Genomic DNA, 18,469 nt, shown 5'->3' on the forward strand with positions numbered 1-18,469 from the left:
AAATGGAAGCATAGCAGTGTTAAACTGGATCCTACCACAGAAACTAACAAAATGCATTCATTTTTTTAATTTGTTAGCCACCGGAAGAAAAATTTTTGTATGCAGGAAAGCCATTGTTATTGTAGTCAATACATACAACACAATTATTGCAGCAGCTCTGTTAGGTAATAGTGTAAAATATCTATACAAATACAAATAAAAATATGCACAAATGGAGGAAAACCATGTCAACACATTAACGTATGTTAAAAAAAAAATCTTTATTATCACCCATTCTCCTTATGTCTCTCTGGCCAAAGTCACAAATAAATGTGAAAGCAATGGCCAGATTAGGTTTTGATTACGGCTTATGTCGATGTGAGTCAGCCAGTCCAAGGGAAGTGGACATAAACAGGTTCCACTGTATAGATTTACTGCCAACAAACAGCCATTATTGTCCAAATAGCTGGCAACACAAGTGGGTGCCAAGATAATAGGGTTAGTCGCATCATGGTTTGGAGCTGCGGTTCACTGAGGTGAACCATGAATTCCCCATAACTGCTATACATATATACAGTACATATAATATATACTACTCCAAGTATATGCAAATTTCATGTCTCTCATGTTGTATGTATATCGTATATACTGTCATAGAATGCTTGCTTGATTGCTTGAAATGCGATGGTTGTAAGATATGAGGGATTTGAATTGCCGCAAATGCACCTGGATACTAAAAGCATACATTTTCGTTATAATCATAACATAATTAGAACCAGCAGTTGGAGATTTTCCTCATTGGACATGATACTAAAAAAAAATATTTACTTGTCCTGGTGTGCACAGATGCAGGAGAAGAGAGAGTGTTTGGGATTTTAAGAGCAGAAAGAGACGTGACAGGTTAAACACTCTTGATTTAGTCCAGCTCTTCCTTCCATCTGATCTCAGCAGCGCTGTGAACTTTAATAAGTGCTTTCATTTATATTAAAGATGCAAATGTAGCCTTTGCAGAGAGATTGATAAGCATGAAGGAAAATGTGTGTATATACTGTACAGTACGTGTGTGTGTGTGTGTGTGCAGCACTTTATCGGGTTCCTCTGTTCATTAGCCCGGTGTAATTGTGTTAGCAGTGTTGCTTGCAGGGCCCGGAAAGAAAATATCTGTGTTTAAAGGTCACATCAGAGTGGATATGACACACCAATGGATGACACATGCGTTCATACCCGCAGACATTGTCGCACGTGGAAACACACACTTCATCCCTGTGATGCACATGAAGACACATTTGGCGGAATTTTTGTGTTGTGTGTGATGTCTCATCTTGCCTTAAGGCATGCATATGTATTTGTGTGCATGTGTAGGTGTGTGATTGGAACGCAACTGTTTCATCAAGTGTGATATGCCTTGTCACGTGCATTAAGGCAGCTGAAAGAGATGTTACAGTATCTCCTGTGTGTGTGTGTGTGCAGCATTTGATCATATAATCAGATGAATGTAGGATATGGTAAAAAAAAAAGCTTGCTTTAAAGCGTGATTATAAATAAATAGCAACAGAGAAGGTACATTAAATATACAACCTACAGTTAAACGCCTATGTTCAACATTGTGAGAGGCGTGAGAGCACTTTGCAGCTGTAATATTATTAATAATGTAATATTATAAACTGTAGTTGTCATATTGACTTTATGCAATAGTAATCCATGTCAAGTGTGTTGCCAGAGTGGTGTTAATGCAGGATACTTGTGATGAAGACAATAACTTCCATTATATCTGTTATTATTATTATAAACAAAAGGTGACAATAATAATGGATTACAATGAAGTGAACCCATTATTCATTCACTCCTCAATCACACACTGGTGGTGGTAAACTACATCTGTATCTGCAGCTGCCCTGGGGTAGTCTGACGGAAACATGGCTGCCAATGCGCGCCTACGGCCTCCGACCACCACCAAACATCCATTCACTTACCAGTGTAGGCAGCACTGGATGCAAGGTGGGTGAAGTGTCTTGCACAGGGACACATCAACAGTGACTGGCTGGAGGGAGCGAGGATCAAACAGCCAACCTTCCAGTTTCCGGGTGACCTGCTGTACCTCCTGAGCCGCTGCCGGCCAATAGAGTGGTGGTTTTCCACTTAAAAAATAGTAACAACAACAAAACATGCTAACAAATCAAAATATACTGTATGGGTGAGAGTAAATGTTTCTCTACATGCAGAAGGAAAACGATTTTATCCAAGAGAAGACTGAGGGCAACTTGAAAAGGGACCCCTGCAGCAAAAAATGAAAATTACCCCCATCACTGTTGATGTAGACTGTTATTGACAAAAAAAAAGGCAAAAAAAAAAAGTTGTAAATCCTCAAATATTCACAGTAGCACTGGCTGCTCGTTGAGAAGAGTGACTGATTGGACACGTCTCCAAACGTGTCCAATAATACCAGAAAAAGTCGCTAGATTTAATTATCTGTTTTCCATGACCCCCACTACTTCTTATTCGCTGGCACACCGGGTGCGTATGAGTTGTATGAAGAAGCAGAGTTACAATGCCATCTACTGCACAGACTTTTTTGCGGCCGTCAATACTTATTCGTGGCGACCGCCACAAATAATGTAAGGGAAACACTGGATTTGATCGGGAAAATATCCAAAATGCTGGGGTTAAAGGTAATTCCTGTTGTTCATAGTGCAACAGTACAAAGCTCTACATCTGCTGTGTGTGTGTCATCCATTTAATGCATCATTCATTTAATATCTGCGAGAGTGTTACTGCTATTTATATCACAAAGCGCCTCGTCCTCCTGCAGCTCACGTGATTTAATCTGATGTCTTAAAAACGGAGAAAAATACTGCTCGTTAAAAACCCTGACTCCGCTGCCAAATTAGTGTGTTTACGTGTTGGCTCCTCCTAATGGCAGCTGAACATTTGTACTGACAGCTCACTTTACAGCCAGCGCTGCCGCCGCCGCAATAAAACAGGTTTCTAATGCAGCCCCACTATAAAGATGGATGGTGATACATCCCTAAAAGCCTTTCACATATGAAACTACAACAGGCACTGTTGGGAATTCTTTTTTTTCCTCCACTCTTGTCATTGACTGCACAGATTTTCTTCATTCCTACTTGGGATAATGCGTTTTTTTTGTTTGTTTTCACCCTCTCTCTCTCTCTCACTCGCTCTCATTTTCTTAAACAGCAAAATTGCTGTTCTGCGGTTGACAGCCAGCTTCGATTATCTACGCCAAATTCCCTGATAAAGAAGCGTGGCTTTGGCCTGTTCAAGCACTTACAGACCCGCTAAATGGATTTAGCTGCAGGGTCCCCTTGTTGGAGACTACACCACACACACACACACACGCACACACACACCACACACACACACAGACACACACCCAAGCACGCCCCCACTCATCAAGGGCAGGTTTGTTAGCACAACATTTTTTCTAAGATTGCCGGGTGCGTGGTGGATAAGAACAAATAACTGTGGGAGTCTCTAATCAGCGTCAAGTCAAGAAACAGTGGCAACACCTGTGGCTGTAGGCAGCCTCCTGATGTAGTCTCATTTTTTAAATTACCTCCACAAGATGGCAGCACCTGCAATCATCACTATCATGATCTGGCAGCTTTATATACCTTTGCATGCACTTTAAAATGTTACTGCTCAGCTGCTGGTGTGGAACTCATGCATGTTACACTTGTCATACTGTCCTGTACCTTACTGCTATTACAACATTGGTTCTGTTGCTGCTGTGTTGTGGAATATACTTGTTAATAAGTAAACCATGTTGTCAAAGTGAGCTACGTTTTTCCTTTCGGATTTCTCATGTAGTCTAAATTATTATTAAAATTAAGTTGTTATATCAGTTCAAATTTCATTCCATCCTCACCTGAAAGTAGTACCCCGCACCCCAAATAACCTCTCAATCACTTATTCCGAAAAAAAAAGAGTGGATGGTAAGCACTGCCTCTCAAACACATGAAGGACCATTGGTGCATCAAAAATGTTTGTTAGAACAAATAGAGTAGCCAGAATACCGAAGGCAAAAGTTGCTGTTGACATTCAAATAAAATATGCATCAACCAACACAAATCTCACTATTCACTTGGATTCAAATGGATTCATGCTGTGCTTAAAGCCACAAAACACTGTTTTGTTTTCAAATTAAACCAAGACCATTGGGATTGGGTTAGGACACACAGTTTCATAATGTTCCTTGATGCTAAAAACAATACATTTTCAAGTAACTTTAAAAACAAGGGGTCCAAAATGCTATTCGTCTTGAACTGCTGCATGCAGAAACATGCAAGTCTTTCAATACATACAACCCCACTGCATGGACTGTGGAATGATTTTTCTAAGCAATACGCACTATGGTGGCGCTGACAAGAGGGCCCACACAGTTTTACCGTTATGCTGATTAATTGCATGTATATTGTATAACTGGCTTGTTAGTTTGATATTTATTTTTCAACTCTCACATTTTATCAATGTAGTGTTACCAACACCTGGTGACCAGTGTAGAATACTACAGTACTATAATGTCGCTGTTTGTGGTGAAGGAGAGACTCACGATGCACTCCAATGTCTTTATTAACAAGCAGAAAACATACATGTATATCAGGGTTTCAACAACATGTAATTGATCGTGGTGGTGCGCCACTGCAAAATAAGAGCTGTTACACTTTAAAAATGAGTTTTTTTTTTTTTAAATCAATTATTAAGTAATATATTGTATGAATGGATATATATATGCTATATAGATAAATGTATGGCTTATTAATTATGGACATACTGACCAAAATTAGGTTAACGATTTAAAATATAATAAAAAATTTTCACTGTGCTTTATTTTGATTAGCTTGCACCGGAATCGCCTGTCTGCCTTGCTGGCACTGCCCCATTTGTGTGACCAGATGCACGAGTCACGCGACGCGTCTTGTGTTGACTTTCACTTTGTTTCTTATTATCAGGAGAATGAACAATAGCATGAATGAATAAATAAGTCCTAAAAATTGCCATTTGTCTTTAAAAAAAAATTTGCAGACGGATCAGAGGCATGACGCAGCGGCGGTAGTCCACCCTCCCATGAAGCCCAACACCACAGCTTAAAAAAATCCTAGGAGAAACCATGTATATGCAGTGAAAATTCACACAGGAGTTGCTGTCGACCACAACTCCCGGAAGTAACGCGCACTCGCACAACGTAGTCAACTCTAGTGTTTGCCCGCTTCCTGATTTCCTATTTTTTTGCATGTTTGTCGCACATAAATGTTTCAGATCATCAAACAAATGTAAATATTAGTCAATGACAACACAGTCAATGACAAAAAGCAGTTTTAAAATTAAACTTGATTATTAAGGGAGGAAAAAACCTACTGTGTGAAAAAGTGATTGCCCCCTAAATAACTAAACAACTGGTTGGGCCACCCTTAGCAGCAATAACTGCAATTAAGCGTTTGTGATAACTTGCAATGAGTCTCCTAAAGCGCTGTGGAGGAATTTTGGCCCCACTCATCTTTGTAAACTTGTAATTCAGCCACATCGGAGGGTTTTCGAGCAGGAACTGCCTTTTTAAGGTCATGCCACAGCATCTCAATAGGATTCAGTTCAGGACTTTGACTCGGCCACTCCAAAGGGGTGGACTTCCTGGTGTGTTTTAGAGGATTGCCTTGATGCAGAACCCAAGTTGGTTTCAGCTTGAGGTCACAAACATTCTCCTTGAAGATTTTTTGGTAGACAGCAGAATTCATGGTTCCATTTACTGAGACAAGTGAGTTCTTTGGATGTTTTTGAAGGGTCTTTTGTGTCTTTTGTGACCTCTTGGATGCGCTCTTGAGATAATTTTGGTTGGCCGGCCACTTCCTGGGAAGGTTCACCACTGTGCCATGTTTTCTCCATTTGTGGCCCTTCACACAGGGCCATGCAGGTATGAATTTTTTGTCTTCCTTAATAATAAAAAGTTTCTAGAAAATTCACATTCCTCACTTTACGAATCTATCTTACTCATCAACAATTTTAGCACCTTCTCAGACTGCACCATTAACTGGTCTAAATCCACATTATTGCCCATTAATTTGGGTTTCCAGAGCACCTCCTCTATACCACTGCATTCAGAGAATGCAGGGATTGCTGGAGCGGGGTACACCCTGGACTGGTCGCCAGCCAATCATATAGACAAACAACCATTCACACTCACATTCATACCTATGGACAATTTTAGAGTCTCCAATTAACCTAACATGCATGTTTTTGAAATGTGGGAGGAAACCGGAGTACCCGGAGAAAACCCACAAGAACATGCAAATTCCACACAGAAATGGCCAAGGGAGAATCGAACCCGATCTCCAGACTGTTACTGTGTTGGCCAACGTGCTAACCACTGGACCACCGTGCGGCCTTCCTCCAACCTGTCAGACCTGAATTATACTCCACCATTGAAATCAATCAAATGCGTTGGAGAACCTTTCCCATCTCACTTATTGGCAGAGTATCCACCGTGAAAATGATGATCTTACCAAGGGTTAATTCTCTGTTTTCCATGATCCCCACCAAACACTCTATAACATGGTTCAAATCATTAGATTCATATATTAATACATTTCTTTAGGGAGAGACATCCTTCTGCTGGTACGTAGCTTAGAAAAGGCCACTCTTAAATTAGCAGATTTAAGGAACCACCTCAGATTTAATCTTAGATGCAGGCAGAGTAGGTTAATCCCCAAATGCATGAGGCAAGCGTCCCTTGAGCAAGGACACTTGGCAAGAAAAATGCAACAAAACTACATCAGAAAAATACAGAATTTGAGAATTAGGAGGCTTAACATAGAGATAAAAAATAAACAGTCTGAAGTAGAAACCTTCTATCAGAGATTGCAAACCAAGCTTACGCACGAAACCTATCAGGAGGTTTGTGAATTTACCAAATCAGGTTATATGAAGCACCATAGCAAAACCAAAGAAAGGCATAAGGGAAAATTCCAGAAACTTCTATTGGAAAATCGACCACAGCTTGTCGTAAACACTAAGGATGGGGGGAATCAGACCAATACTAAAGAAAATTGGATCAAAAATCTGTCAGACAGAAGCCTCTCGGAGACAGAGAAGGCAGTATTAACCAAGGGTCTCAACTTCTCAGTGACTCCTAAAACGATACCCACAGTAGACTATATCACAGCAGCTGAATCGGCCATCAGGAACAATAACCTTTCTAGAACAGAGGCAGGGGACCTTCGTCTGAGAATATCGGCCCTTCTCAGTAGTGCCAAACCACCACCGTCCAATATCACGTTAGGTGAGAGGAAAGCATTAGCGGCTCTGCAGAAAGATGAGAGCATCACCATCTTACCAGCTGATAAGGGCAGATGCACAGTGGTTCTCAACACATTGGACTACGAAGAAAAAATAACAAGTCTAATTAGTGATGCCAACACATATGAGCAACTTAAAAGGGACCCATCCAGTAGGTATAAGAAAGAAATCATACACTGTCTCCAAAAGTTAGAGAAGGAAGAACTAATTGACAGACAGATGTATCATAGGTTATACCCTGGGGAGGCTACACCATGTATCTATGGCCTTCCAAAAATCCACAAGGAAGGGTTTCCCCTCAGACCCATTGTCTGTAGCATTGACTCTACCACGTACAATGTAGCGAAATATGTAAAAACAGTCTTATCCCCATTGGTAGGCAACACTGATCATCATATAGAGAACACAAAAGGGTTTGTGGCGAGCATCAAAGACCTCAGATTGGAGCCAGAGGAAACTTTGGTGTCTTATGATGTGACTTCACTTTTCACATCTGTCCCCACCTCAGCAGCAGTCTCGGTGGTGAGGAAGAGACTGCTCGAGGACTCAACTCTGCATCGGAGAACAAAACTTAGTGCTGACCACATCTGCCAATTACTGGAAATTTGCCTTAACACCACATATTTTCAGTTTAGAGGGAAATTCTACAGACAAATTCATGGTTGTGCTATGGGCTCACCAGTCTCACCCATAGTGGCGAATCTGTACATGGAAGAGATGGAGAAACAGGCTCTCACATCCTTCTCAGGGACAAAACCAAGGCACTGGTTTAGATACGTGGATGACACCTTTGTCATAATCAAAAAACAAGAAATTCAGTCTTTCACAGATCACATCAATGCGGTGGACACCAATATCAAATTTACTCGCGAGGACACTAAAGAAAACCAACTAGCCTTCTTAGACTGCAAGGTAATTATAGGAAAGGACAGACAGCTACTTACAGAGGTCTTTAGAAAGGCCACACACACTGACCAATACCTGCTTTTTGAATCAAACCATCCACTACAACATAAACTAGGGGTTATTAGGACCCTCCAACATAGAGCGGAACAAATACCAACTAGTGCTGAGGGAAAGAAAAAGGAGACACAACATGTCCAGAGAGCGCTCTCAACCTGTGGGTACCCACGGTGGGCTTTTAACAAATGTCAAAAGAAGAGAGTAGGGAAAGAAACCCAAAAGCCCACAGAAGCAAAAAGGAGAGGAGTGGTAGTCCCTTATGTAGCGGGGGTCTCCGAAAAACTCCAGAGGATCTTATGGCAACACAAAATTCCTACCTATTTCAAACCAGTAAATACCCTGAGACAAAAATTAGTGCATCCTAAAGACAAGGCTCCAAACCAGAAACAGAGCAATGTGGTCTATTCCATCCACTGTAAAGATGAGGAATGCAAAGAGCACTACATTGGGGAAACTAAGCAAATGCTCCAAAAAAGGCTTTATCAACATCGCAGGGACAATGCTAGTGGTCCTAAATCAGCAGTACATCTACACCTGAAAGCTACCAATCACTCTTTTCAGGACAGCGAGGTTAAGATTTTGGCCAAAGAAAACAGATGGTTTGAAAGAGGAGTTAAGGAAGCTATTTTTGTCAAACAACAGAACCCATCATTGAATCGGAATGGTGGTTTGAGGTTTAATTTGGACCCTGTGTTCAGCAGGTTACTGAGACCAAAACCCACAGCTCTTAGTCTTGCAAATGAGGTGAAGGCAGGGCCGAGCCAGAACAATAGATGCTAACAAGCCAGTATCAGAGTCGTTCATACCCAATTCAGGGAGCGACACTTCCCTTTTATCGTAGGTGTGAATAACAGGATAGGATTATACCACTGCTCCGCCCAGGCTTAGTGTAACGAACCAATAGGAGGAGGGTGTTGGCACACCAATTCCGCCCACTCTTACTGTATTTAAGGCCTAAGCTACCAGCACTTATTAGTTTGCTGACGAAGCTCTTCGGATGAGGAGCGAAACGTCCGACACCTTCTACACAGAAGTACAGATGACGTCTCAAGAAGCCTTTTCCTCGATTTCTTTAGAAAAACAAGCCAGCACAAATAAGTCTCAGAACGTTACAAAATGGAATGTGGGGTCTTAGAACTCCCAAATTTCTCCAACTGCTTCCTTGCAAACAGGCTACAGTATATCTTAAAATGGATCAAACCTAACCCATTGGATTATTTATGGGTAGACATTGAACTTGGACCAAGAAATCCCCAGTTTTAACTTGCCCTTCAAATCCTAAAATGGCTTTAGCTGCAGGGTCCCCTTGTTGGAGACTACACCACACACACACACACACACACAGTCACACACCCTCCCACTCATCAAGGGCAGGTTTGTCAGCACATTTTTTCCAAAATTGCTGGGTGCGTAGGTATTGAATGTGACTGTTTATTTGTCTATATGTGCCCTGCGATTGAATGGCGACCAGTCCAGGGTGTACCCCGCCTCTCGGCCGAAGTCAGCTGGGATAGGCTCCAGCATGCCTGCGACCCTAGTGAGAATAAGCGGCATAGAACATAGATGGATGGATGGATGTTTGCATCGGTTACGCGGCTGCCTAGGCACGCGCCTCGTGGCAGCGTAGCAAGCAAATAGCCTCAATGAGAATTAATTATTTTTTATGCTCAGGCAAGGACCTACGGCCCACTGACAACGGCTCCGCAATTCACATTTGGAACCCACCAGTTGAGAACCAGCCTCAAATACACCTAAAAAAGGCATTGATAAGCTTCAAATTTGACACTCAAGTCCAGCTCTACAAAATGCAAATAGAAACTTTTTTTGTCAACATCCAGCTATTGTATTCTCTGCTTTAATTTAAATTGGACAGAAGAAAGGTAATACCTTCCTTGACGCAGCTCTATTGTACTTATAATTGGAGCCCGTGTGTGAACATAAGCGTTTTACATTTGTCAGGATTGGACTTTATCTGTAAAGTCCTTAAATCCCTCTAACTGTGGAGAGCTTGGAGATGGAAACGAGCACATTGTAGAGGAGACTACGGTCAGATTACGAATGATTCCGGCTCAACTACGCCGCAGTGTGTGTGAATGACCGCTGACTGCACCTGTCATTGTGCTTTTAAATGAGCATTTATATGTACGAGCACGTCATTTAACTGCAGTGTATGGTAGCCTCCACGCAGAGTAACCACAGTTTTTCTGTCTTTGCTGAATGTGGGCGTGTTTAACTGGCTGCAGAATGATTGTCACATGGCCAAGTCGTGGGTCACATGTTAAACTGCTGGGTACGTTTGTTTTTGTGTGTGTGCGTGTGTGTGTGCTCCTGCAGCTGTCCACTCGGTCATTGTGTCACTGGTGGAATGCGACCGTAAACGCAGCAGTGTGTTGCCACCGCATGGTGCAGCAGTCCACGCCAACACACACATACAATACAGACACACACTCAGTTCATAGCACATTCCCTGTGTTGCATCAGACAATAGAGTAGGTTGTGTTTTGTGTGTGTGTGTGTGCATGTGTTGTTGAGGAATTTGCAGTGTAGCTTTTATGACCACTAGACAAATTGATTTACTTGATCTAAATCAGGGTGCCCATTACGTCGATTGCGACCTACCGGTCGATCGCCAAAGTAGTTTGGGTCGATAGCGTAAACGTCACTTTGTAGATGTCGTATGGCATCTGTCAGCTGACATGAAGCTCCCCTCCTGATTCGCTCTTGCTCCCCCGTGGGGTTTAAAGCTACACACGGAGGTGCAACTTTCATCTTTATTATTCTGATTACAGATAAAGTAACTCAGCGGTAAGATGCCTATATCTGTAACAAAAGTAATCCGTTCACTTTTAGCGACTAGTTACGTTGAAAAAAAGAGTATTGTTTGATAGCTTTGCTTTGTGTCATGAACTCCACTACAGAAATCAGTGTTTTCCACACGTCCGCTTCTGAAATTACCATTTCATGATGAACTGGACAATGTTCCCATTGGTGAAACCTTTTTAAAATGTTGCCTTGACTTTTGTCTTTTGCATAATCATTTTCAATTCTTGTATATTGGTAATGTTTGATAGCAAATGCTAACTAGATGTAATACATGAACTCTGTCTCCTAATGAACCTTACATAGCTATTTTGACCGACATATTATGTACACAACTATTGAGAAATTATGTGTAATTGTCTTTATTGCCATATTAAGTATAATTATGACCAAGTAATCAACTCCTTTGATTACTCATGTTGCTGATGTTGAAACTAACAACCAATAATAACAAAAAACATATATTGTGTATATACAGACCTGATCAAAATCTTAAGACCAGTTGAAAAATTGCTAGAATTTGCATTTTGCACATTTGGATCTTAATCAGGTTTTAAGTAGAGCTACAATATGCAAAAGCAAGAAGGGGGAGTGACACAAAAAACACTTGGAACTTGTAATTTAAACAAAACAAAAAAAACTGAAATAGGTTGTTTATCACCTGATCAAAAGTTTAAGACCACAGGCTATAAAAGCCAAAATCTGCTCAAAATGTTCATTTTCTGTCAGGCATTCACACTGTCATGCCCTCCTGATGGCTAAAGATAAGAAGCTTTCTCTTTTTGAACGCGGTCGGATTGTGGAGCTGCATGAGCAAGGCCTCTCGCAGCGTGCCATTGCTGCTGAGATTGGGCGCAGTAAGACAGTCATTCTGCATTTTTTGAAAGATCCTGAGCATTATGGAACAAAAAAGTCAAGTGGTAGACCCAAAAAAATCACACCTGCGCTGAACCGGAGGATCTGATTGGCTGTCCATCAAGACACAGGGCGGTCTTCCACCCAAATTAAGGCCCTTACTGGTGCCGACTGCAGCACAATAACCATCAGACGGTGTCTGCGGGAAAAAGGTTGAAAAACAAAAAAAGAATTCAAAGACCTCGTCTCCTTCAACGCCACAAAACTGCCCGTTTAGACTTTGCCAGGGAGCATCAAACATGGGACATTGAAAGGTGGAAAAACGTTTTATTCTCTGATGAGAAAAAATGTAACCTTGACGGTCCAGATGGCTTCCAACGTTACTGGCATGACAAGGAGATCCCACCTGAGATGTTTTCTACCTGGCACAGTGGAGGGGGGTCCTTCATGATCTGGGGTGCTTTTTCATTCAGTGGAACACTGGAGATTCGGGTGGTGCGAGGTCGTCAAACGGCGGATGCTTACGTGCAGATGTTGCAGTGGGCATCCCTCATGACTGAGGGCCCTTGTCTGTGTGTTAACAGCTTTATATCGGACATTAAACTCCACGTCAGTCATAATTTTATGGACAATTTCGGCGTCCACCTTGTTGAAAATTTATGCCAAAATTTTTGCCTCGTTTTGCGTCCAATGTGGCGGGCGCTTTATCATGTTGTTAATGCACTTTATGATTCTAACTGTTTTCCTAATATATTTTTTTATCACAAATGTCCTTATTAGCATCCTATTAGCTAGCTAACAAAATGGCAACGAGAACTGGAAGTCAGCTGTGTCGCCTGTCTATGACATCATCAGCGGTTGACTCTCAAAAATTGTATCACAAAAAACATTTTTATAGTTTTACATGCATAAAACAATTGTAAGGTTACTTTTACCTTCAGTGACGACATGACTGTTCCCAAAGACATGATGTGGCCCGAGATCAACACCTCCTCTTCAACACCACCTTCCTGCTTTGTCATTAGTTATATCTTGAATTCAAAAGTGCTTCTCACCTTCTTTATCAAAATGCTGGCACTTGCAACTCTCTTTGACTCCATTTTGGGTTATTGAGCTGAGAAACACGATTGAATTCAATAAATAACTTATGGCAAAACAGACAGGTGGTGTTGAAGAGGAAGATGAGCTTGCTGCCACATCATATCTTTGGGAACAGTCACATCTTCAATGAAGGTAAATGTGACCCTAAGGTTCATTTATCCCTTTTATTCATCATTTGTATGTATTTAAATGCATTTTGAATTGTTGTCTGCAAGGTTTGTGTTAACATTTTTGGCTTTCTGGAACGGATTCATTGGATTTACGTTATTTCATATGGGAAAAATTGATTCAGTTAGTGTCCATTTTGGCTGAAGACGGTCCTTCTAGAAATGATTAATGACGCTATCTAAGCTATAAACAAGGAATAGCCACCTTGGTTTCAGATGGGTCCATGACCATAATTACATCTGAATGGGATGCTAACGACGGTGATACCACCCAAACGACCATTGTTGGCGGGTGTGGCTGCTCCATTGTATCTTAACAATCGGCATTTGACACCACTAAAGAGCCAACCATTCCACTCTGGATCTGACTCCTCCTTTGGAGCATAAATAGACTGAATCTTGCACCAAGCTCTCAGACTAGAGCTGTCCTATCTAGTCTGACTGGTGTGTGTCCCACCTGGTCTTTGAGCATAAACTGATGAAGCCTGCTCAGATGAGAGGCGAAACGTCTTCTAGGACAACCTGAAGAGTCCAGTTGCGATCGATTGAATACCCCGAGAATACAATGACCTTGATGAATGAGAATATTCACAGGCATGATGCTATTCAAGGTTCCACTCTATCTGTAAAAAACTTGTACGAGCTTGTTGCAGTAATCGTTGCGCAAATCATTACTGTGCAAATTGTTGTTGCCCAAAGATAATATACCAGGGCAAGAGGGTACTGTTCTTGCAAAGTGGCCAAATTGAATTGGCACTCCACTTGTCCTTCATAGTATATCTTCAGTGTTGACCTCTCACCATGTTTATGGCGTGACAAGAGTGTGTTGCACTGCAAAGTACATGAGTTACAATTGTAACCTGCAGTTTTTACTAGGTGAATGGGATTGATTGACCTATGAAAAATAACAGATTAACTGAGTTTATAGTAGCATTTTTTTTTTTTTTTACTGACAAATGACATCACATGACGAACACCATACTCTGCCAGCTATTCAACAAAATGTGTGTCTTTTCTGCACCCTGTTCAGCCAGCATGAAGAGGCTGTGAGTGGACTCCATCCTGCCGTATTAACAGCTCGTCAAAACGCCTTTTCCTGAAAAATGGATTCCAAATAAAAAATCTCTTCACGTTTGAGTGCCTGTCCCGCTTTCTCTGTTATCCTCACCTGACCTGTGCTGCGACTTTAACTTCTGATACCATCTGCTGCAAGGGGTCCAGTTTTAAATAGAATAGATTGAATATTGAATGTAAATGGCTTTTGATTTTGCAGCATAAAAGTGCATTGACTCTGTAATGTCCCATGATGCATAAAGTGAACAAAGATGTTTTCATAAAGCAGAAGCATTGAGGCTTTGAGTCCCACTTCTGTCATTTGTGGTGATGTCAATTATTTCTCATGCTGCTGATCATGTGTTGCGAACTCACGGGTACCTTCCCGTGATTCATGTTCAGAGTGACCTAAAACAATGATCAGCGACAAATACACTTTATAAAATTTATCTAAAAATTCATAACCTAAAATATAAAGAATGGTGTCATTTGCGCATCTAAAGAAATCTTAAGTTCCAAATCCTACTCTTGATCTGATGGTTTCCCCTTACATTGCAGTTTGGCCTGAAAAAGTGGAAAGGGTTGGAATGTAAATGTTTACACTTTGTGTGCAGTAGAGCTAATTTGTATAGTACATATTAGGGATGTCCCAATACGATCTTCAGGATCGGGATGGCCTACCGATCCAGTGTATTTTGAAGATTGAATAATATTGGCTTCCGCCACAAGATCGAGCAAAACCAGCAAATCGAGCAAATGCAGTATAACACTCGTAACTCTCAGCCACACTCCAACATGGTCGGTGCGGTAATGCGCCTCAAAGCTGGTTGCCACTTTGACTCCCGCCACCCATAAGAAGAAAAAAACGCAACACCACCATGCAGACATGTCCGTGGTGTACCGTGATGAAGTTAGTTTCACTTTGGACATTGGATATTCTGCTCCATAGCTCCTCTGTTACGGCGAATAGAATAGAATAGAATAGAATAGAACAGAATAGAATCAAGATTCAAGATTCAAGAGTTTTATTGTCATATGCACAGTAAAACAGGTAGTTCTGCTATGCAATGAAATTCTTTTTCTGTTCATTCTCCCAAAAAAGAAAGAAAGAAAAAACAGAAGAACATAAGAAACATAAATACCAATAAATTAAGCAACAACAACATAAGAGACATTAATACAGATAAATAAATAATAAAGTGCTATGAGGGTGTGCGTGTGTTGCGTGCGGCGGGTGTGAGTGCTTCGTTGAGAAGCCTGATGGCCTGTGGGTAAAAGCTGTTAGAATAGAATAGAAGTTTATTGTCTGTTCTATAGAACAGAAATTTGTCTTCCAAATGCGTGAATGGAAGCTACCGGAGTTAGCTTAGTTTAGCAGTGCGGCTGTGTGTGTGCGCGACTCAGGCTGGATGAGTACAGTACATTTTCATTGTGTTGTGTTTTACCGCTTTAATGTAAGGACCATTTTAAAATGCCCACTGTCGATTTGCAGGTTCTGCGTGAAAAAACACGAGCGACACGTTTATTCTTGCACCCAGCTTATATCAATTGCCATTATAAAACATACAGCACTTGTCTGATTGTGCAAACAAAATAAGGGTGTCATAAAAATGTCTTACATTAATAATGCAATTAGTTTGTTGAAGATTTTGTAGCAATATGTGCTGAGGCTGACATCCCAATAGAAACGTTAGCTAAGCTACATCCATTTATGAATTACTGGACAAAAACGGCCAATTTGGTGCACATTTTTAGGGGACTGACATGAACATGTCTGTACAAATTTGAGCAAGATTGGTTGAAAAAAATTGCCGCCAAAATGTCTTGTCAACTTGTCGATTTTTTTAACAATTATAAAACTTAAAGGATTACAAAACTATAAAAGGATATCTGTATTACATGTATGCTAGCATGTGCTCCAAAGCATTTTGACTACAACCTATAGAGCAGGGGTCACCAACGTGGTGCCCGCAGGCACCAGGTAGCCCCCCACGACCACATGAGGTGCCCGCAAGCCTGCTTTTCATTTAGGTTTTCAGTTAATAATGAAAGAACAGTAGAAAGAAATGCATTCTGAAATACAAAATGTGAGTTGTGGACACCAGCATTTTGTTAATGTTCTGGTAAAACAAGCATATTCGCTTTGTTTAGGTTTAAAATAAGCTCTGAAAATAAATGTTACAAAAATGAGTAGCTCTTGGCCATTTTCATTTTGTAAAAGTAGCTCTCACAAGGAAAAACGTTGGTGACCCCTGGTATAGAGCAACCACACGTCATTTACGTCATGTAAAAAAAAAACAAACACCCTATGACCCAAGTGACTATATGTGTCTTTGCAGAAAGGCCCAGTATTATTCACATTTTGAGTTAAAGTGAAATTTTATATGATGAACGTGTATATTTTTGGTATTTTCATAAAATAACACAAAAAGTGACAAAAGACAGGAAGTTTTCAAAGTGAGGCACAGCGAGCCTGCCCTCAGACAATATAACCAACCCCCCCACATGTGCTTTGTGGACTTGGAAAAAGCATTCGACCATATCCCTCACGGTGTCTTTGGCACACTTACTACGTGCCATTCGGTCCTTGTACAACCACAGCAGGAGCCTGGTTTGCACTGCCAGCAGAAAGTCCAGCCTGTTCCCGCGGTGAAAGTTGGCCTCTGTCAAAGCTGTCTTTTGCCACCGATTCTGTTAATCATTTTTATGGAAAGAATTAGCAGGGGCAATTTGGGGGTCTTTGGATCTCATTTTGCTATTTGCAGATGACGTGGTCCTGATGGCCTCATCAAGCTGTGACCCTCACTGTTTACTGAGGTCGTTTGCACCTGAGTGGTAAGCTTCTAGGATGAGACTCAGCAACTCCAAATCTGAGGGTTCTCAGCCGAAAAGGATGGATTGCATCCATCGTGTTGGGAGTGAGGTCTTGCTCCAGGTGGAGGAGTTCAAGTATCTCGGGAGCTTGTTTGCACGTGAGGAAAGACTGTGAAGTGTGAGATTGACAGATGAATCAGGGCAGTGCATCTGCAGTAATGTGGTGCTTTATTAAAGATTTGAGTCATATCATAATTTGTGGTTGCCGATACGATTCAAGGGTGATATTGGTTTCTTTAGAACGATACAATGCTAAACGATTCATCCCTCTGCTATGCCGCTTATTCTCCCTTGGGTCGTGGGTATGCTGGAGCCTATCCCAGATGACTTGGAGTACAGCCAATCGCAGGGCACATATAGAAATAGAACCATTCACACGCACATTCATACAATTTTGAGTCGCCAATTAACCTAACATGCATGTTTTTTTTTGGAATATGGGAGAAAACCGGAGTACCCGGAGAAAACCCACGCACGGGGAGAACGTGCAAGCTCCACACAGAGACGCCCAATGGAGATTCAAACCCAGACTGTGTGGCCAACACGTAGCAACTTTTTAGACCAAAAATCAACCAGTGTGACTGTGAAATAAATACCTGGATACTGGACAGCGCAGATGAAGTTTCCGAGATTCCCGTTGTTTTTTGTTAGGTAATCAGGTATACATTAATTATGGATATAAAAACACAAGTAAACAACAATTAATGGCAAATGCATTCACATTTTATTTGAATAAAGTGCAAGCAACACTTCAGGTTGAATTAACAGGAGGTTAACCTTTTCTGCTCTTGTTTTCAATATTCAATAAATTTTCAATAAAAGTACAATAAGTGCAACCACATTTTCAACAGTAGGTTTACCAGCCACTTCTGCTTTTGTTTTTCAACATAGAAATAATACAATATTAATATCAAAATAAAGTGCAACCAACATCTCTGCATGTTGAATTAACAGTAGGTTTACCTGCTACTTTTGCTGTTTTTCAACATAAAAATAATTGCAAATACAACATTAAGATAAACATTAAAGTGAAACCAACTTCTCTTCAGGTTAAATGAGCAGTGGTTGAACCTGCTACTTCTTTCATTTTAAAAAACAAACAGCAATGCACTAATATTTAACAAAACACCAAGTGTAACCAACTACTCTTTAATGACTGACTTTAATGACTGATTTTTTTTTTCTCAAAAATATCAACTGATCAACATGATCTGGCCGCACACTTCTCTGTGTGTTCACACCTGTGCCGGGAATACACAGGTACCGTTTAGCAAGGGTTGAAACTAATCTCTCTTTATCCTTAGATCTCCACCACTTCATGGCATTTTCAGTCAAAGGCAACACAT

At 41.0% G+C, this 18,469-nt stretch overlaps 2 protein-coding genes across 3 annotated transcripts in view; both read left to right on the top strand.

Moving 5' to 3' along the window:
- LOC129194286 (plexin-A1-like) overlaps positions 1–18,469 on the top strand; it is a 316,667-nt gene that overhangs the window by 31,895 nt on the left and 266,303 nt on the right. The window lies entirely within an intron of this gene.
- LOC129194302 (uncharacterized) lies at positions 4,955–9,675 on the top strand. The gene has a single exon (XM_054799439.1). It carries the CDS (start codon positions 6,709–6,711, stop codon positions 9,031–9,033), a length of 2,325 nt encoding a protein of 774 aa, XP_054655414.1. The 5' UTR covers positions 4,955–6,708; the 3' UTR covers positions 9,034–9,675.

Source organism: Dunckerocampus dactyliophorus, chromosome 1, assembly GCF_027744805.1.
Source record: "Dunckerocampus dactyliophorus isolate RoL2022-P2 chromosome 1, RoL_Ddac_1.1, whole genome shotgun sequence".
NCBI lineage: Eukaryota > Metazoa > Chordata > Actinopteri > Syngnathiformes > Syngnathidae > Dunckerocampus > Dunckerocampus dactyliophorus.